This window comes from Saimiri boliviensis, chromosome 5, assembly GCF_048565385.1.
Source record: "Saimiri boliviensis isolate mSaiBol1 chromosome 5, mSaiBol1.pri, whole genome shotgun sequence".
Classification (NCBI taxonomy): Eukaryota; Metazoa; Chordata; class Mammalia; order Primates; family Cebidae; genus Saimiri; species Saimiri boliviensis.
Window position 1 is genome coordinate 32,196,343 of NC_133453.1, and position 22,838 is coordinate 32,219,180.

General features: G+C 35.1%; 1 protein-coding gene across 1 annotated transcript in view; it reads right to left on the reverse strand.

Moving 5' to 3' along the window:
• Positions 1 to 22,838, reverse strand: part of PTH2R (parathyroid hormone 2 receptor) — a 92,851-nt gene that overhangs the window by 34,916 nt on the left and 35,097 nt on the right. The window contains exons 3-8 of the mRNA XM_003925594.4: positions 21,319 to 21,429; positions 21,084 to 21,205; positions 16,101 to 16,198; positions 15,037 to 15,226; positions 13,671 to 13,824; positions 8,378 to 8,438 (exon numbers count right to left, since the gene is read on the reverse strand). Of these exons, the coding sequence (XP_003925643.1) occupies positions 8,378 to 8,438; positions 13,671 to 13,824; positions 15,037 to 15,226; positions 16,101 to 16,198; positions 21,084 to 21,205; positions 21,319 to 21,429 (736 nt within the window). The remainder of the gene's footprint in view (positions 1 to 8,377; positions 8,439 to 13,670; positions 13,825 to 15,036; positions 15,227 to 16,100; positions 16,199 to 21,083; positions 21,206 to 21,318; positions 21,430 to 22,838) is intronic.

Here is a 22,838-nt window from a genome sequence, read left to right on the forward strand (position 1 = left end):
TAGATTTCTCCTTTGAACCAATCATAACATCTTAGTAGCTCCCTCATTAATTAATGAGGTTAAGAAATCTAGAGACATGCAAATCAAAACCACAATGAGATACAGTCTCACACCAGTTAGAATGGCTACTAAAAAGTCAAGAAATAGCAGATGCTGGCGAGGTTGCAGAGAAAAGGGAATCCTTATTCACTGTTGGTGGGAGGGTAAAATAGTTCAACCACTGAGGAAAGCAGTATGGCAATTCCTCGAAGAGCTAAAAGAATTACCATTCAACCCAGCAATCCCAATTCTACAATCCCATTCCTGTCTACCTCTGCCCCTACCCCTCTCCTTACAGATAACATCTTTTATTATGTTGTTTGTATATGTTTCCAATGTTTCTTTATGCAAATGCAAACAAACACAAAGCTTATATTCTTACTTTCCTCTATGGTTCAAAAATGTAGTGTATGCACTACATTATTATTGTGCAATTTGCTTTTCCCTTTTAAAAGTGTATTTTTTATTTCTTTGCATATCTGTACCAATAGAGCTCAGTAGCTCTGCATTCCACTGGGAGAATATACCACAGTCAAATCAATCAGAACCCTACACTAAAGTGTAATTCTTGTCCAGCCAAATTGAAATGCATATATTCAGTGGACTTGAAGTTTGAATAACATGGAAATTTAAGACACAAAAATCTTACACTTGCATATTATTGAACATTTTCTAGACTTATTTACATGTATCTGTTTTCCACATTATTTAACCAGACAAGAAAGATAAAAGACAATACTACTGAGTTATGCAGAATCACACTACCCTAAAAAAGCTTTCTACCATTAGGAAGATGGCATATCTCATGTAACTGTAAATTGAACATTGATTCACTTAGCCAAGATCTAAGCTACAAGGCTTTTGGATTCCATAAATTTTCTTTTCAGTTTTTGACATTTGGTAAAACTTCACAGTCTTTTTTCTTTGCTTCAATGGCAGAATCCCAATGGTGTCTTCTAACACACTGGGATTCAATTATACAATTCAGATTCTATAAAGTGCCTGTATTTGAAAGTAGGTCAAAACCAGCTACATCTAAAATCATAAAAAACTTGTCTTTGATGGTCAGTGTCAAAGTTTCAAATTTGCCCTGTGATATAAGAAACAGGTGAGGGGACGGAAGGCAGCAAACCACACTGCCATGTGTGTACCTATGCAACAATCTTGCATGTTCATCACATGTACCCCAAAACCTAAAATGCAATAAAAAAAAAACTCCAAAAAAAAAAGAAAAGAAAAGAAACAGATTTCAAACTTTTTAAAGAAAATGCTATTAATGCTTATTTTTACTTAATTCTTCAATGTTCCCACTCACACTGCCTTTGTTAACATGGCCAGAAACTATCTTCTGTTCAAATTTTTTTAATAAATTTTCATCTTCTAGGAAATGCAGCTCTGGATGGTGAAGCCTGAGATGCAAGGGTCTGACTAGAAAGTAGTACTTCCTACCACGAGGGCTGGAAACAGGCATGTTGCTCTGCCCAAGGAGTCCAGAGAATTGAATTGACTGAGTACTACATTCTCTCCACAACTTACAACCAGTAAGAGTAGAAGCGAGAGAAGCTGACCCCAAAAGCCAGTACAGATGTTCTAGAAATGTCAGAGGGCTTCTTGGTCCTTTCCTTTGCAGTTCCCACCTTTGCTGCTGGATGGTGAAACAAAAATATAGCAAAGAAGTGATGGGTTTCTTCTCTCGTTGGCATCTCTTATCTTCTTTGATAATGAGGCAAAGAGAAGATAATAAGGTATCCTATAAGGTGTTTTTGCTTTTGTAAGTAAAAAGAAAGAGCACAAAATTGCTCACTTTTTAATTTAATTTGCACAACCTAAATTACTCCATTATCTTAGCTGATCTTCGTAAAATAATACTCTTTTTTTTTTTTAAGACAGTCTCCCTCTGTTGCCCAGGCTGTAGTGCAGCAACACAATCTTGGCTCATTATAGCCTCCACTTGCCAGGTTCAAGCAAATCTCCTGCTTCAGCCTCCCAAGTAGCTGGAATTAGAGGCATGCACTACCATGTCCAGCTAATTTTTTTTTTTTTTTTTTTTTTTTGCATTTCACCATATTGGCCAAGCTGGTCTTGAACCCCTGGCCTCAAGCAATCAGCCCGCTTTGACCTCCCAAAGAGCTGGAATTATAGGCTTAGCCACAATGCTCAGCCTAAATAACACTAGATAGAATTTTAGATCTTAAAAAGACTTCTTTTGCATATCAATAGAGTTTAAGGTATCTTTTAAAACTGGGTCTGATATGCTTATCTCTAAATGTCCAAGCTGCAGAGAAAACCAGAGAGTTAGCTTTGAAAGGCCATATTAGAAAACAGTGAGATAGCATGGGGAGAAATGACAGACACAGGCAAGGGGACAGAAGGCAGAAAACCACACTGCCATTTGTGTACCTATGCAACAATCTTGCATGTTCTTCACATGTACCCCAAAACCTAAAATGCAATAAAATAAAATAAAATAAAATAAAATAAAATAAAATAAAATAAAATAAGAAAACAGTGAGTCTCAAATGTAGACATGAATATGGACCCCATCCATCCTTTGAAGGTATTTAAATTCTGATCTCTCCCCTGAATGTTGTCACATGGCACTATATATAGGTCAGAGAAAAACCTAGAAAACCCACAAAAACTTTATCTGTAGAAAAGCTGAATTTTATGAGAAATTGAATCAGGTGATTTTGAAATTATCTCAGATAAGTAGTAATACAGTTTATGTTTATAGGCAAAATTAAATATAAAATGACCCTTCATCTAATTATCCCATATTTGGGCACTGTAGATTCAAGATTTTATTCTGAATAAGCTAGGAAGAAAGTGATATATTTTATACAGTGCTCACATGATCTAACTAATTGAATGAATGAACCAAATTCTGCTTCAGTCTAGCTTTAAGCCTTGAGAATGTGTCCTGATGTCTCTGGATCACATTTGCTTATCTCTAATGCAAGAGGATGGACTAGAAAATGCCTTGGGTCCTATTATCTCTAAAATTCTGAATCTAGGTCATATCTCAGAATCTGATCATGATCGCATTAATTAGTACCTCTTTATTAATGCAACTTCCCTCCCATGAAAATCAAATAGCAGGTGTTGCAAGTTTTCTTTGAGATTTCCAATCTCACTGTGTATATATAGCAATAATGATATCAATGTAGATAACATCAACCCTCAATTGTTAACAAATTCAAATAGCATAAAGCGATCAAAGCAAGAAAAAAATGCAAAGCCAACAAGTTTTGGAACTGAGGGAAACTGATGAATGGGGAGCTTTGAAGCAAGTAGGAGAAAGGCTGCACCTAAAGACAATGACTCTGTACAGTTCCAGTTTCCATGAACAGTGAGTGACAGGTTCTTTATAGAGTTCAGGTGTTCACGTCATGTGGATTTTTCTTCAGTGCATAGCAGACAAAATAATTCCTGAAGGAAATATCTAGTAACTCAAAACAATATATTGGCTTAAAGAAAGTTTCCCAGGAGATAACAGAAAAAAAGAACTATTATCACAAAGTATACACAATCTGTGGATATTAAATTGTACTCTGTTAACATAAAAAAAATGTTTGGCATTACTGCATATGTAAGTTAAAGCTGCCTCTCTTTAAATTACCTTTTATTTATCATAAGTGTATTAATCTGCTTGATGTGGGATAGCAAAATACCACAGGCTGGTGCCATAGCAAAATACCACAGGCTAGGTGGCTTAAACAATAGACATTTATTTTCTCAGTCTGGAGACTGTAAGTTTGAGATCAGGATGCCAGAATGGTCCATTTCCAGTGAGACCTCTTTTCTTGGCTTGAAAGCAGCCTCCATCTCACCGTATACCCACATGACCTCTTCTTTGTGAGCACAAAGAGAAACGGAGAGCCAGCCTCTCTGGCATCTCTTCTTATAAGGACACTAATACTTTCAGATCAGGGCCCACTCTTATGACCTCCTTAACCTTAATTAGCTCCATATAGACCCTATCTCCAAATACAGACCCAATGGGGGCTAGGGCTTTAACATATGAAATTGGGAGACACAATTCAGTCCATAGTAGTAAGCTTAACCATGAGAGCAAAGCGCAAGCATCTGAATGCTTTTCTACCTTTTCCTTTTCTTTCTTTGACTTACCATTATTTAAAACAGAAATAACACCAAAAAAATTGAATGTGTTCATGTTCATTCATCATATAGTCCCTCAAGAGAAACACAGACAACTGGGGGGCTCTGGCCAAAATCCATTTGAGCCAACTGAAAGCCTTTACCAGGCAGACACCCTGCAGTCAGCCATGGAGGCACTTGGAACAGATGGAAGTAAAGGGTGACTTACAAGCTGTCAGACACTTACAAGGAATGGCAGGAGATGGTTGTCAAGATTTTTTTCTAGTTATATATAGTGATCGAGCCTTAAAAGTTACTGGTTCTTTACCCACATTAAAGGTAATATTTATTGTTTGTCTAAAACTTGGAGTTTACAAAGTCCTTTCATAATGGCCTCTCATCTAATTTTCAGATCTAACCCCTGCAAACTCACAGCATTAGTCATGGCCAAGAATATTATTCTCATTTACAGATGGAAGATTGAGGCTGAGAATAACTGCTGCAAGTCATAAATGAAAGAAAAACCACATCTCCTTATAACTCACAACTTGCATTAACTCAAACTTTATAATTGTTTAATAGATACTGAGCAAATGGGGGAAAAAATGGCCAGCCGAATTCACAAGAATTGATCAGCACACATCAAAGAGTTATCTACTGTCAAAGAGGGAATTTCATTTATGCCCATTTAAAATTCATGATTTGTTGGAAAAATGAGACAGTTACACTTGCACATTAAGAGAAATAAGATGGTAGATAAGAAAGGAATAATTATATAATATGCATACTAAATGCTGCAGGACTTTGATAAGGAAGATTTATATGGTGGAATAGTAGATTTCAAACGCACTAACAAGGTAGAGCATTTGTAGCTATGGTTTTTACCACGAAATGCAGATATGTTTAATTTTATCATTTAATGCCATGAAATGCAGATATATTTAATTTTATCATGTGAATGAGAAAAACATGCCAATAGACAACCCTGAATGTATACATGCAATACAAATTCACAGGCATGAGTTCACATGTCAACAAAAAATGGGAATTGTTGAAAAATCCATGGTAGGTAATAACCTATTTCTGATTCAGAAAACAGAAAGAACTAGAAGTGGAAGAAAAAAAAAAAGATAAAAGGCTAGACATAGTGAAGATAAGAAAAACATCTGTCTAGTGTACTCTGGACATTTTCCACTGTTCACTCTTGATTACCGGGTGTGTTAAATCAACTGAAGCGTGAGAAGCTATCAGTGATATTGTAAAAAAAAATCCCTCTACAACTCTACTCCTCCACATATAATAAAATTCCACTTATCTCAATAGAAACATCTCATCTGCCTATAAGTATTTTCTGAATGCCTCTAGAGCCTGAATGTCTGAGATCAAAGCCCTTTTCTACCAGTCATGCAACCTTGGACACCACTTCTCTGATCTCAGTGTCACAGAGTTGATGATGAGTTTTGATTAACTTAATATTTGCAAAATTATAAAGTATCTGGAAGGTGGTCAGCACTCAAAAATGCCAGCAACTGTTTTTATTATTACATTCTTCCAACATCGGGTATTATTATCCTATGTTCTGGTGATGATCTTTACAAATTTGCTGTACTATCACTGAACAAAGACCAAACATCCTAATCTGGCCTATGAGGGTCTATAAGGCCTCCACCCCTCATCTTTTCTACAGCCTAATTCATAAGCTCTAGCTTCAGCCAAATCAGGTTTCCATCAACTTGACAGGATCAAAATCGAAATATTGTAAGCTAGGATTAATAAAAGGTTGAGTTCAGCTTTCTAATGAAATAACAATATACAAAAATGCTATTTTTTAATTTAACTAGACATTACCTATGAGTACAAATTAATGAAGCAAAAGAGTAATACTTGCTAATGAGTGTTTAGCACTCAATACCAGCATATTCCAAACTTTGCAGTATTTTACACACACTATCTCATCTATTCTTACAACAACTCTGTAAAGAGTAGTATTCATTTTATCTGCATTTGACAGCGGAGAAAACTGAGGCCCAGAGAGGTTAGATTGTACATCTGCTGTTCCAGAACCAAGAAGTAGAAGAACAAGCCTATAAGGCACCTGTATCTGAGCTCCTTCTCAGCACACTCCCATTTAGTGCCAGATACTATGCTAAGTGTAAATAATAATGTATTAATGCCATTTATACATTATTATCTCTGTTTTATACACGAGAAGCTAATACACAAAGAGAATATGTGTTTTGGGTCCCTTGGTCCCAAAACTAGCAGCAGTTAGATCAAGATTTGAACTCAGGTCTGTCAAAATATAAAGAAAGGGTTCATTACCATGTAATGCAAAGGTATCTTTTACATTTAAATGGTTCTTTGAATGTATTAGGTGAATCATGATACATTAAAATGCATCCTTAAAATGATACATTTTAAATAATTTAAATAATTTACAGAATTGTTGCCCTGAACTTTAAAATGATACATTAAATTAGCCTCATGCTACCTAGAATTTAATGACTCACAGAGATAAATTCCACTTCTAATGTATGTTTATTATTTTAAAATACGTCTGCTAGAAGATAGGAAAAGAAATGGAATGCATGAAACCCACCGTTTGCATTAAGTATAGATAAGTGATGAGTAAGTAGTAACACATGTATTAAACACAGATACTAAAGATATATGAGGCAAATGGGCTCTAACCATTCATGATATACTAAAGATACAAGAACTATAAACAATCCCTGATACACAGGAAGTTCTTAACACTTTTGAGGGCATTATCAGCCACTGATTGATGGAACTCCTTCCCACATGTCCTTTTCCCAAGAGCCACAAATAAAATCCCGAACTTCTCTGCAGGCTAATTAGGAAACTACAATTGCCCCTCCATCTCTATGAGGGAGTAAGTATGTGTCACTGGCCGAGGGCACCAAATTCTGTCTGTCGTTACCCTTCCCGCCACCTTATCTCTGGTCCTCATAACCACACCATCAACAGGGAAAGTTGATGTGGCAGAGAAAGAGAGGAAGTATGAACATTGCCTATGCTAGAAATCAGGTAGTGTGGTTGTTCAACCTGCTTGCACTAAATCCTAAATTGATTCTCTTACCCATCTAATTCCATTTGTTTCTCACATTATATTTTAAATTTATTTCATAATCTATGGAGTTCAGTCACATTCATCTAGTCTCTGAGTGTTTCCTCTCTATGACCTCTGGAATAGACAGCTTACTGGTAATGTATCGTAAGCTACCATTGCATCAAGGGAATTATCCTTGTGCATCCCTAAAGAGCAATGGCATCAAGAACAGCAACAAGTGTGAATTCTGAGCCTGAGTCTTTTTTTTTTTGTCAGTTATAGTTGAATATGGTCAATTGTGTATTTATTTATTTATTTATTTTAGATTTTTTAGATTTTTTTAGATTTTTTTATTGCATTTTAGGTTTTGGGGTACATGTGAAGGACATGCAAGATTGTTGCATAGATACACACATGGCAGTGTGGTTTGCTGCCTTCCTTCCCCTCACCTGTATCTGTCATTTCTCCCCATGCTATCTCTTCCCACCTCCCCACCCCCATCCCTCCCCCATTTCCCCCAACGGACCCCAGTGTGTAGTGCTCCCCTCCCTGTGTCCATGTGTTCTCATTGTTCAACACCCGCCTATGAGTGAGAACATGCAGTGTTTGATTTTCTGCTCTTGTGTCAGTTTGCTGAGAATGATGGCTTCCAGGTTCATCCATGTCCCTACAAAGGACACGAACTCATTGTTTTTGATGGCTGCATAATATTCTATGGTGTATATGTACCACATTTTCCCTATCCAGCCTATTATTGATGGGCATTTGGGTTGGTTCCAGGTCTTTGCTACTGTAAACAGTGCTGCAATGAACATTCGTGTTCATGTGTCCTTAGAGTAGAAGGATTTATAATCCTTTGGATACATACCCAGTAATGGGATTGCTGGGTTAAATGGGATTTCTATTTTTAGGTCATTGAGGAATCGCCACACTGTCTTCCACAATGGTTGAACTAATTTACACTCCCACCAACAGTGTAAAAGTGTTCCTATTTCTCCACATCCTCTCCAGCATCTGTTGTATCCAGATTTTTTAATGATTGCCATTCTAACTGGTGTGAGATGGTATCTCAATGTGGTTTTAATTTGAATTTCTCTAATGACCAGTGATGATGAGCCTGAGTCTTGAGAACATCTTTGGCTCTCTCTTTTCATCTTCTTTTTCACTCACCTTGCATCAGCCAGAGTTGCTCGTGCCACAGCCCATGCTGCAACAAATGCTGCTGGAAACCCTGCAATCAGAAAATGATTCAGAGACTAGATTTATTTTAAGATTAAGGGGTTTCTTCCTCAAATTCACCATACATAAGAATATACTATTAGCAGTTGAGAGAGAAAAACAGACATAAAAAATGCTGGTATGTAAACAAGAAAAGTACACTGAATTTCAGTCATGTCAGTTTGAGAAATTAGCAAGAATATTGATGTTATTTTTTCCTCTAGTATGAAGATAAAAACTGGCCTAATTTTTATCTGAGGGGTATAGGAGGAAGCCATATTTGGAGAAGACTGAGGTTCCTAGGGTCAGAAGTAGGCAACTGTTGGCACATTTGACTTTGACTCATGCCACACTGACCATCATATACTCTCAAAGAGTGAGCAACAAAAGGGACTCCTGAGAAGCTGAGGGATGCTGTTGCTTTAAAAATTTAGAACTTTTTTATCCTAAAAGTCGAATGCATACAGAGGCAAGATATAAAAATCAGGTAGTTTTAACCAGGTTCATCTCTTCGTTCTTTTAGTTCATAATGGCACAAGATAGAAGCATTTTCATGCATTAATAGGAAAGGGTGACCGCTACCTTGGTCTGATGATTTGAGCACAAGATATTTGTCCTTCAAAAACGCTAAACACCTTCTGAACTTGCAACATAAAATCCATTTACTGACTTTCTTTTGCCCCCTAGTAAAAGTTCACTGTCCAGTTCATGTTGTAGCTGATTAAACTCTGACATCACACAAAAATTCAGGAACCATAACTTTTATGAAACCCTGCAGTCGGGGACTGAAAGACTTAAGAGATGACTTTTTATTATGTGGCCTTTACCAAAGAGGTTTAAATAAAGGATACACAGAAACCCTAAGGGAAACATTTTAGAGTTTAGGAAGCATCTTACAAAAGGAGAAAAGAGCATTTTGATCTAGCCAAAAACATTCTTTATCAAGCACAATTTTAAATTCTTTACCTTTTAAAAAACACATTTGTGATTTTTTTAGATATTCTTTCTTAGCAACAAAATGAACAAAGGAATAGGCTTAAAAAAAGACAATTTTCAGAAAAAGATGGAAATAATGACATGCACAATAACGTCTTTGTTCTCCGTGGTGACCATCTAACTCGCTGAATTTAAGTTCAGCCTGCCTATATGACTACTGAATTGTATGATTCTATATTCCAATTTTATTTCTTGTTTCTATAGTACTCTTTTTTTAACCTGATCAAATTCTGTGCTCTGGGAAATTTTTGACAAAATAGATCTACCTAATTCTGGTTATTTCTTAGGTTCAGTTTGCATATTCTATCTATCCATCATCTATCTATCTATCTGTCTGTCTGTATTTATCTATCTCTATCCATCAATCCAATCATTTCTCTAATCATTTATTAAGTGCCTATTTATTTGTCAAAGATTGTTCTAAACAACATAAATAATGAACAAATAAACAATATCCCTGTTTTCTAAAACTTATATTCTAGTGAAGGAGTCAAAATTCATGAAGCAACTTTAGTTGTTTTAGTTGCTTTTAGTTGTGAATTGGTGCTATGAAGAATAAATAAAAGTGATACTATGTAATGGGAAGGGGACAGTTTCTTCTGGTGGGATGGTTACATATAAATCCTACCACACACCCTGGCATAGATCCTACCATAAGGCCAGACATAGACCCCTCAGCTATTCTATCTTGGTTATCTTCAAAAAGTGTCTGCCTGTCTGTCATCAGTTTTCACGTTTTATCATTTTTAAATCTGCAACTTCCGCTTCCTTTATAGTCTTCTGATCAGGTACTTCCTGAATGCTGTTCTATGCAATATTTATTAATGATGCTTGAGTTTATGTTATGTTTTAGATGACAATTATATCAAATATCATACATAAGTACTGTGTCTTCATGAAATTGCTTTCCTCATCTTCTTAGAGAATCTTATGCATAAGACTAGCACAGAGACTACCATAGAAGAATAAAGAACAGAAAACCACTTTGGGATCCTTTAAGGATTTTTGATCACCAGTTTTAATATGACATTGTTACATAATTTAGAACACAGAAATAAAGGCAAAAATACTTGACATGTAAATATTATTTTAAATTTAAATGCTAAATTAACTAAACAATATAAATGTAAATGTTATCCAACATATGCATTTACTGAAAGTTGAATTATTTTAGTAAGACATGTCAATAACATATAAATAAGTTTTGTGAAGACAGGTTTTATAAATTTAAAATGTTGAATATAATACATATGATCACAACAAGAAAACAAACAAACAAAAATAACCTAAAGGGTCAGAGTGCATCTTGTGTAGGAGGCTTTAACACATGTCTCTGTGTTTAAACACTTACTGCCCAATGGATGACCAAAAAATATTTGCTGAATTAAGATATTTTACAAAGGGAATAAAACAAGAGTGTAGGACCTTCTCCTGATTATTTTCAGGGAACACATTATATGAAAATATACTATGTAAAAGCTTGGCAACAGGGAAATGACTACATGGTATTACTAGGATAGGTACTTCCGTATGATGATATGTATATACTGGTGTTTCATCTGATGGTTGAAAATTAAGGATGGCTGCCAATATAGAAGTAAATTACCATATTGAGTAAAAATTAAAAAACAAGACATACCTTTTACATATAGAATTAAAATAGAGGAAAATGTGTAGTTGAAATAAAATGGAACTAAGAATAAAGCATCTTATTTATGGGAAAACTGAGGCAAGGATTGGGGAAAATTAACAATGTGCTTGGTTGAAAGAAAACAGTTATCACTAGTATTCACCTTTACTTCTCTATAAATCTGGTTTTACAATAAAAAATGTACAAAGTTATTTTAAGTATTTGCCTTCAATTTAGTAAAGGTCAGATATGACACCTATTCTCCTTCAGCTTGTCATTTCCTTTCCTTCCAATTTATTCTTAAGAATCATCACAATCAGACTGTGCACAGTCACTCACACCTGTAATCCCAGCACTTTGGGAAGCCAGGCAGCAAGATCACTTGAGGCCAGGGATTCAAGACCAGCCTGGGCAACACTGCAAGACCACATCTCTAATAAATAATAATAAATAAAATAACAAAACATTTAAAAGAAAAGGATCATCACAGTCAATGTAATTCTAACTCCACACATCACTACAATGTGACTAACAGAGTTCTGAGTATTTACCTAGCTGAAAAGAGCTTAAAGTTATAACATTTGAGTCCAAATGAGAAACAAAGGAATTTAAGCAAGTTCTATGCTCTAATGAAGCCAGTAAATAACATCACTGGAAGTAAGTATAAAATTGGACTCATTCTCAATTATTCTAGCAAAGTATCCTGCAAAGCATATGTAATGTTTTTGATAATTCAGAAAATGAATTTGGAAAAATGAGTCAGATATATAAATAATATTTTTAAATTAGTCTCTCAGTGTTGAGATAAGAAGAAAACAATCCATAAATCAAACAGATTTTGATATATACTTCATTCAATGATAGCAGTGTCTTAGGAGCAGAGAGAAAATCTTAAAGGAATACTACTATTATTTTCATTATATATGCCCTCGACTATTTTTTAAAAGAATGGAAATGCAAAAAGAGAGTCAGAAGATGATAGACTAGCTATAGAACTGTAATCCCATAAAGAATAGTTATTACTCTTTCGACTTGTGGCTAAGTGAGGAAAATATGGCATGTAAAATGGTTTCACAGAGAGTTTCCATGAAAATTCTACTTGCTTTCATGTATTTTCTTAAACTATTTCATGAAATGAAGATTCCTATTGTAGTTGTCATCTCTATGCCAAAACTTTTGTGAACAAATTAATAAAAGTTGTAAAAGAAGACAAGAAACCATACTTGCATAGAAGCTCACTGGTCCCTTAGCTTTTCTTTAAATTCTCTTTTTCATAGAAAGATTTGTGTTTTCTGAGATTCGGTGGGACAAACTCCTAACTGTAAAGAGAGACAGACTGAGTAATAAAGCCCAAATAAAGAGTTGATAAGGAAGCTTGCACCAGGTAACTAACAAGACATAAGTAAAGAGAAGAAAAAAAATTTATTACAAATGTGAGCAATAAGGAAATGTGAAAAATAAAATATAACCCAAATAAACAAATGTCTAAATTCATTATTGAATTTTCTATCAACACCTTTTCCAACTCCTAATAATTATGTGGGAACACAGATATAATTTTGATTTGAAGGAAGGCAAACTACCAAAAACTGTCAAGAAAATTTCCAAGGATTCTAATAAAGCAAAATACATATTTTTTATTTTCAGTAATTGCTAATCAAAGAGATAAGGAAGAACCTTAAAATAGATGAGCTGTCTACAAAAATAAAACTTTAATTGTGATGATTATTTTGTAATAAGAGTAACATTGATTTTTTTCTTCTTAAAGGTTGTTAATTAGCTAGCAGAAAGTTCAGCATTCCTTATTTCACATTTTGATTATTAAGAAAAAAATTAAGACAAAATAGGCAAAGGAATATTCTTATTTTGGAGAGAAAAAAAACCCTTTAAATTTAGTCTTGAGCTACTTAGTGATTTTTTTTTCCTATGCTGAGCACCTCCTAATTTAAATATTAAAATAGCAATTGAGATTTGCAACTGTTAATTTTAACCAATGTGAGTTTTATTTTCCTTAATTTTTAACAAGCAATTTCTTGTCTCCATGTCATGTTGAGCCAGGGCCTAATCCAGTAATCCCCCTTGTACTGCTAAGTCATTTATGGAATGAGAGCTGAATACTTTTCCTTCTAAAGCATATGGTAAGTCCACATAATTAGTTCGTAATTTGTATTTGTTAAATACAGTCAGGATGGTCCTACAAATTCATTCCTAGTATTCTCATTGTATGACCTAGAAATGCAAATCAAAAATATGATTACAGCTTAGAAATTTAAAAATAAAAATTTTTAAGAAGAAATTATTGATAAGGCAGAATACTGACATTTAGTTGTAGATGTATATGGCTTAAAATGAGTTCTCTTTTATTTCCTCCAAATAATTCTCTCAAAAATCTGGCCTAAGAACGCTAACCATAAATAACTTTAAAAGTTCGTCACCACTGAGAGAATTACAGACTTGATCTTAATTATTTTTGTCTAAGAATAGAACAATAAAAGAAAAGGAGATAAAAATAAGAAGGGAGAGACTGTTTCAGGTTGCAGGGATGTGAATGATGGGCACGACAGAACATCATCACATCCATCATCCAATTTGAAAGGAACAAAGATATAAATGCCTTACCCCAGCCTATCAAGATGAAGCCCCACAGGTACTTGGTGTCCGAAAAGAAAGCCACAAAGATTAGACTATGCAGGTAGAGACCTTCCACCAGGATCCAGTAATAGTTTGTAGCCAAGAAGTAAATAAACATCACAACAGCAATCTTGCACCCGATCTGTTAGAAATAAACCAGAACTGCATCATATAAGAACTCTTTGATGTACTGGATGCCAACAATGAGACCACTAAAAAACAAGTATTCAGTTTCTTTTTCAGGCTAATATATCTCCTGTACAAAGGAAAGTCAAAACTGTTGAGAGGCTGAAACAGTTATTTTGGTGCAGCATTTTTCAGGACTATGAACTTGATTCTACTTTTAAAATAAGTTTTTTCTTTAAGAAGTTACCAAAAAAAATACTTTTCTCAGTTTTTTCTTTTTATAAAAACCATGCACAACCCTCACGGAAAATTAGGAACATATAGAAAAGCATAAAGAAGAGAATATTATCCATATTTCTAGCTTGAATTTATTTTATTTTAGTCTTTTTATGTAACTACTCCTGCAAAACAAGCTGCTCCCCAAAGTTAGTGACTTACAACAATAAATATTTAATATGTCTTATAGATCTGTGGATTGGCTGGGTAGTTCTGCTGATCTGGGCTAGGCTTGTCTCAGCTAGGCTCACTCATTAGACATCTACTCTCAACTGGTGCACTATCGCTTCCACTTCCTTCTGTTGGGGAAAGCAAGTCACAGTGCCAGCCCAGAATCAGGATCAGCAGGGACTATAAAGTTGCAGGGCAAAGGCACAGATCCAGACAGAGTATTATTTCATACCATCAAGACAATCAATCTACTATGCCTAATTTCACATATTGCTTCAATGATCTAATGGAGTGAATTATTGGGTGAATCTATTTTCTACCACCAGGACAATTCAAGAGCAGAATCAAGTAACATAAAATTTTATACTGGAATCAGTCTTTGGGTATTGAATAAAGGGACTAAATATCATGGGCTTTTAAGTTGCAAACTTCTGGTTTTGCTGATAGGTTTTTCACTTTCTAAAGTGGGGAGCCATGACAGTTGCTGTGGTGCATACACCAAATACCATTCAAATCTTGTGTATTTTGCAGTTTCCATTCCAGAATGTTCTTGAGGGAAAAACCCAAGAACTTTTCTTAAAATGTTGATTGATTAGACATGAAGGGATGGAGAAAACATTGAGGGAGAAAACATCACTATACAAATTGATAATCCATTTTGGATTTATCAGCAGATAAGATAAGCAAAAACAAGGTATCATATGGTTAGTAGACTATAAAATTGTACCTATTTGTAATGTTAGACAAATTAGTCATGAGAGTAAAAGGTAAAAACACTTACAAATTGTGATTTGTCCACAGAAGGTGCTTCAATGGAATTTTGTGGGTCATCCTGCATTATTAGGGACTCCAGCTCCTTTACCCCTATGTGAGCGTGGACTACTCTGTCTTTGACAAAGATGCTTGTAGCTCTCATCATGAAAGACACAAATAAGTGCATGTGGATATAGTTCCTGGTGCAATGCAATCGTCTATGGATAGAAATATTCAGTATTTAAATTTGGATAAAATCAAAAATTGGGGAAAACACCCAGGGTGACTGCTGCCACCATCAGTCAGCCTGCTCCCCTCCAGCAGGGACTGGTTTGAGACTCCACACAAATTCCCAAATCTGCAGATACTCACGTCCCTTATATGATATAGTGTAGTATTTGCATATAAAATATGCACATCATCTTGTTACTTTAAATCATCTCTAGATTACTTATAATACCAAATACAACGTGAATGCTATGTAAGTACACGTTATATTGTATTATTTAGAGAAAAATGAAAAAATTAAGTGTGTAAATGTTCAGTACAAACATAATCAAACTTTTTTTTCTCAGTATTTTCCATCCACAGTCTGTTGAATCTGAGGATGTGAAATCCTGTATATGGAGGGCCAACTGAATTGGTGCTCAGAATTTTATAATGATTTAGATTAAGCTAAATGAAATTGGACTACACGTTAAAGTGGATAAAAAGATAAACCAAACAAAAGCAATAAATACTGTTTCTTTATGTGGTGATATCTGATAATTTTGGGAATTAGTTTAGATGAACTTTTGTCCAATGGCACCCAAATAACTTGGGAACTCATTCAACTCGATGCTGTCCCACTTTCCAACAAATATACTGCAATACATACTTATTGGTTTAGAGGTTTAATACTACTTTGATGCTTTAAGTTTTTAAACAAAGAACTCTGAATTTGTCATGTAAAATTAATTGTCAAATAATATCATAACATAAGGCTGAATTCAAAAACATGCATTTGAGGAAAATCTTATGAGACCTCTATGTCTTCTCTAACTAGGAAACAGAATGTGTCCCTTCATGGAGAAAGTGATGGGCATCACTCACCTGAAGTAACCAATAATGAGAATAGCCACAGCCAAGGAACCAAAAGAGATGGAGTAGCCAATAGTGTACATTACATACAGGCGGTCAAAGAATTCTTGCTGTAAGGGAAGAGATACTCATGTATGATATGGGACTATTTTACCAATAAACTGGCAAAGAAATACTATGTCATTTTTTGGAATATTATTTCTAATTCTCTTTAACTTTTTTGAGCTGTAATTTGCATGCAATAAAATGTAGAGATCTGGAGTGAGCATTTTGATAGGTTTTGACAAACCAAGTTCATTTATGCCCCTTGCTAGCCAAAAAAAAAAAAAAAAAAAAAAAAAAAAAAAAAAAACCATCATCCACCCCCAGGAAACCACTGTTCCAATATCTGTTACCACAAATTAGTTTTCTCTGTTCACATACTTCATATACTTCTTGACTATTCTTAGACTTCTTTTTTTTTTTTTTTTTTTTTTTTTTTTTGAGACAGAGTTTTGCTCTTTTTACCCAGGCTGAAGTGCAATGGCACGATCTCGGCTCACTGCAACCTCCACCTCCTGGGTTCAGGCAATTCTCCTGCCTCAACCTCCAGAGTAGCTGGAATTACAGGCACGTGCCACCATGCCCAGCTAATTTTTTTGTATTTTTAGTAGAGATGGGGTTTCACCATGTTGACCTGGATGTTCTCAATCTCTTGACCTCATGATCCACCTGCCTCGGCCTCCCAAAGTGCTGGGATTACAGGCGTGAGCCACCGCGTCCAGCCCTCTTAGACTTCTTAGAATTACATAATAGAGCATATACTCTTTTTGTCAACATACTCTTTTTTATATTAATCAATATTGTTACATGTATAAATGGTTCATTCCTTTTCAATTATTTTATTTTAAAATAATTATAGATTAAAAAGAAGTCAAAAATATTGTCAGAAATCCCAGGTTCCCTTCACCCAATATTATCCAAAGCTTATATCTTACACAATTATACTAAAATATCAAAACCATGAATTTAGCCTTGAGGCAATGTGCATCAAGAACTATATAACAATATAGTTCTATGTCATTTTATCATGTGTACATTTTTGTAACCATTACTGTAATCAAGTACAGAACAATTTCACCATCAAAAAGTTCTCCCTTGCTCTGCCTGTTTGTTGTGACACCTCTTCCTATCTACCATCCTAAACACCTGACAACCCTTAATCTGTTTTCCATCTCTATAATTTTGTCATTTTATAAATGTCACAGAACAATTATACAGTATGTGACCTTTTAAGATTGGACAATGGTGTAGAAATGTGACTGGACAAAAAGGATATGATCTAATACCAATAGAGTAAATGGGGAACCCAGCAAGGATTTTCCATGTTTCAATCAGGTCAGCCCAATGAAGTCTCCATAAAAGGGCCAAGAAAATGGGATATGGAGAGATGCTAGACAGCTGAACTCATGGAGGCTTACAGGAGGGTGATCAAGAACTCATTCATCTACCAGAAGTGCGGTGCACCCCAACTCCACCGGAACAGAAGCTCCTTCACTTCAGACTCTTCCAGACTTCACCCTGTATGTCTCTTTACCTGGCTGCTTATTTGTATCCTTTAAAATATACTTTATAATAATACATAGTAAACGTAAGTGTTTCCCTGAGTTTTGTGAGCTCCTCTAGCAAATTAATCAAGCCTAAAGAAGGGTTCGTGGGAACCCCAACTTGAAGGTGTTTAGTCAGAAGTTCCAGAGGCCTGGACTTGCGATTGGCCGCTGCCTTACACTCAGTGAGAAGTGTGCATCTTTAGGGGATATCTCTCAACTTCCCTGCCCTTCTCCTGGCCTGTGGGCTGCATCAGTCATGCAATTAGTGAGGGCCCTATGTGCCTCAAGGGATGCTTCTCAGCTCCTCTGTCCTGATCCATGCCTTCAGCCAGCTGCTGCCTTTCACTGTGAGAGTGCTGTGCACAACTCAAGGGATTTCTCTGAGCCCTCTGCCTGCCCCAGCCTTTGGCATACTTCCTCCATGCACTTGGTGAAGTTCCCATGGCAAAGAATTACCAGGTGGATCATAACTCACTGAGACTAGGGCTTACTCCTTGGGATTCTAAGCCCTTATGCCAGCCCTTGTCTGCTAAAAGTTGGTATAAAAGCTTGTCTCTTTTCTCTTTATCCCCTTCAATGGCCTGGTGTCTCCCCTTCTACTGTGGTCCTAGGGACACAGGCAGCCATGGGTCTCTTCTCTCATAGGAAGGGCTTGCCGTTTCTGGAATTTAGTTCATTTAGATTTCTTGGCATCCCAAACTAATTTTTACAAATTATTGATTTTTCATCTTACCCAACTTATTCTTGTTGCAACTGCCTACAATATGACTGGAAGCAGAAGACTTTTGTTATTTTTAAAAATATATTGTTTACTACTTATTATTTTCTCCTAATATGATAGTAAAAAGTTTTATAGAAAATATTTGAATAGTGTTTAAAATATAAAAGAGAGGAGGGAAAAAATCTTACAAATTCTAACTAATCAGAAAAAAACACTGTTAGTACTTACTGTACTTCACATATTTCTTGAAGTCATTGTTGTTATTATTTTAAGAGATGGCATCTCCCTATGTTGCCCAGGCTGACCTTGAACTCTTGATTCAAGAGATCCTCCCATCCTAGCCTCCCAAGTAGCTGCGACTACAGACACAGGCCATGTCCAGCCAGCACTTCATGTATTTCTTTTCATTCTATTTCTGTAAAGCAACTGCCTATTATTTTAAGCATCTGCATTCTCAATTTATATACAAGTTTATTTCTGAATTTTTGGGGGTGACAAAATAATTGCTCAAGGCTGCAAACTCTTCATAAAATTTATATACATATATCTGAGCTTATTTAACCAGTCTTTATTAGAAATTTAAACTTGTTGAAATATTCACTATAATAATTTGTTCAATGAACATTTTTTCCCATTCAGTCCCCCCATTCTAAATCCTTATGCTTGATTTTAGAAGTAAATTTATAAAATCAAAGAATATGATCCCTTTGAAGTTTTTAAATATATGCTGTTAAATTGCTTTCCAAAAGTACATCTAGCCTTTGGACAGCAGATGTATTATATGATAGTTTCTATAGTATGCTACTGTTTTAAATATCACACTCTAAAAAAATTTAATAATCTTGTGACCTATCAGAATTTCTTCCCTTTTTTTTTAACTAAAATCATTAACTCATTTTGCTAAGCTAATTATATAAAAATTTACAGAAAAAGGTGCTCAAAAATATCTTAGTCTTGTCTTCCCAATAAAACTGTGGCATTTATTCTAAATGTACACTTTTTGGATTTTTTGCTTTTCCTTCCTTATGAAAACCTTTATTAAATATTAATAATTTATATCTCATAAATAAGTAATATCATTTTGCCTTACAGTGTGTCAAAACTTCAGGATATATCTAGTTTTCTTTAAAGATATTTTGTTTTCTTGGGTTTTCCCATATTATTACTTAAAGGTTGCAAACAATAGAAAATGTTCTTTGTGTTTTTAATTAAGGAGATAAATTATTTTAACACAATTCTTCAAATTTTCTATTAACTGTTAAATCATTGTACATAAACTAGTGCATATCTTGAGTATGGCCATCAACCATCTTTAGTTATTTTTATTCTTAAAATACACAGTAATCACAGAAAATGGTTATAAGATTAGAATTCAGTATAAATTAAACCATGGTTTAATTTAATGGCCACTTAGCAGTTCTGAAAGGTTTGCATTTTACATCACATAATACAAAAATAAAGATAACCACAGAGTACACTAAGTATTAGTGAATATTTATTTCTCTCAATGAGATTGAAATTATTTTGAAGCATTTTATCTAAACCGAATGCTGACATTAGTTCCACTGCAGAGTACCTAACAATCTCCTCATCTTGACTTCTTTTGTCTAAGAAGCTTTTCAACAATTAAATGTAAAACTGAAAGTCTTTCAACCAATTCCTAAAGAGCTCATTAAGGTAGAAAGTTAAGAAAGGAAGTTCTATTAATGCAAAATCAAAGAAAGAAACCTTCAACTCACTAGTTCCCTTGCTGCTGTTCTCCCTCCCTGCCTCTCCAAAACATTACCAGACCTAAAGAAGTAAGTCAAAAGTTTGAAAAGTTTATGTATGATAGATTATTCTCAGGGTCTACATAAAGATAATTTACACACAATTTATCACATTAACCCTTAGCATCATATGCATATATCATCATTCATTTTTACTCACAAGGTCTAAGTGATATCAATTTAAACATGACTTTTAAACCAACCTTTATAACTTAAAAGTCATTCTCTACAATACCTCAAAGTTTACATATGATTTCTATATTGGAAACAGCACTGATGTGAAATTAGGACATAAAGGCTCTGCTTTAAACCCTGTTATCACCAAGCTATGTCACTTTGACCAATACCTAATCTCTGGTTCTCAGTTGACTTACATCTATGAAATTAATATATTATGCTGGAAGATTTATATGATGCCCCTTGCTCCTCTTTAATCCTAAAACTCTAATCTTTTATATGCTAATGAAATCACCTACTGGTAAATCTTATGAGGTGGAAAATATCTTCTATCATGCAAAGATCCTTCTGGAATATACAGATGAGATGTAGCTATTCATAGGTAACCAAGAAGAAATAATGAATCATGTTGCTAAATACCTATTGGAATTTTTGTATGTAATATAGCATAATATAATGCAATGTAAACATAACATAATGTAACATAACACACATAACACATACACAGGTATATTTATAAGTATGGATACATGTATCTCAGCCAGGTGGCTCTAGGCTATAGAAAATACCAGAATGATTGATACACATCTGAAAAGACTGCAACATTGCTATTATCTTTTATGATCTCTGTGTCATGGGAACAAAAGGGTTTTTATATATAATAGTTAGCAATCAAGAATTGCATTAAAACATCATTCTGCTTTCCCTAAGGAGTTCACAAATAGAAAAATTCCATTACCTTTCCTATGCTGATATCTGGCTGCAGAAAGCGAAGGCAGTCTGAATAATTGGCATATGTTTTATTTAAGCTGTGCATAAAATCCCATGTTCCATTGGGGTTACAGTGTCGGAAAGCAACTCCTGTAAAGACATGAAAGGTTCTGAGATCACTCAGTTCCCTTAGAATCAATTATCAAAAAATAATGACAAGTAAATATTTGTTTCAAATTAATCATTTCAGAAAAAGTCAGTACCTTTATGGTTGAAGTCATAAATATAAGGAGGACATGGAACAGCCGATATTTTCCCCACTGTTCCTCTGGGCCAACAAATGAGTCCATCCCATTCAGGGAAACAATTACCTTCTAATGAAGAAAAAAAAAAGTTAAACAAAAATGTAGTTGGAACCAGAGAACAAATGCATTCAAAATGCAAAATTTCAGGTCATTGCCTATAGCAAAATTAAAACAAATTAGTAATTTTAGAAACTAAATAGGATAGATACGATGCAAATGTCCCAAAATTCATCTTTGTGGCTTCAAAGGTCCATTCATAGGATCATTTGCTTTGCAAATATTAAAAATATTCAAATTATTCCAGCATGATTTGAATATTTTTATATGAAATATAAAAATATTCAAATTATTCCAGCATATCTTTATATCCAGTTATGACAGCAATAGAAATTAACTTATAGTAAACATCAGAAATCATTGTGAACAACTTCCGTAGTCAAGTTCTTCTGACCACCATAGTTGTAGCTACATTTTTACACTCAATTCTTGAAAACTGTTTTTAAAGAACATAACACCTGAAACAGTGCCCTTCACTGGTAAGCCCCAAGACTCAGGTTTCTCTTTTTGCCAATACTTTCAGCAATTTCCTTGAGTCTAACATTCACCTCAAACAAAATTCTCATAAACTCTACTCTTCTCAAGATGAATCCAGAACTTCATAACTTCTCACAACCTCCACTGCCACCATGATAGTCCAAGTCACTCCATGTCCAACCTGAATGAGTGTGACAGCCTATGACTGGTTCTCTTGATTCCAACATTTCTTTCTGCAGGATAATTTTCTGGGTGGCATCGAAGAACCCAATTCTCCCTGCCCCTCTTCCTTGTAGTTCTCAAGAATAACTATAGAATGTGCTGTAAATGCAACATGCTGAGATGAGGGCTGGAGAACTGCCTGGAACAATCCAGGCTCTGTTCCAGACCCTTCCAGAAACAGGATGTCTCCAGACATTAGCCCAGTGCACCGTGTGTTCCCTGAGGTGTATAACCAGGGTTGGGCTGTTTGTTGGAGTCCCTCTGCTGTGATGTACGCAGCTCATGAGCAACTGAGATTCCATCCAGACCAGGCAGCCTCCCCGAGCCATGGGGGACCAGTTGCCAATGACTCCTAGGCTTCTGTTGTTCCTTGCTGCCTACTTGTGGGTAATCAACCCATTTCATATAACTTGCGCACTGAGTATTCTGCCTCGCTGGACTCAGACAAGTTGGTAACTAGTGCACAGTGAATCTACTTCACACTTTCTTGTCTTTATTTTTGACACAATCACCCCAAATCCTCCAACAGCTCCCCATCTCAAAACATATGTTCTTATAATGCCTGAGGTGTCCACAAGATCTGCTCTCTCCCTCAGACAGGCTTATTCCCTTACCTCCTTCATATTTTTACTCAAATGTCAATTTCCGAGTAAACACTCTCAATCTAAAATTGCATCCCAAAATGTTCCTTATACATTTTCCCACTGTATTTTTCACCTGAG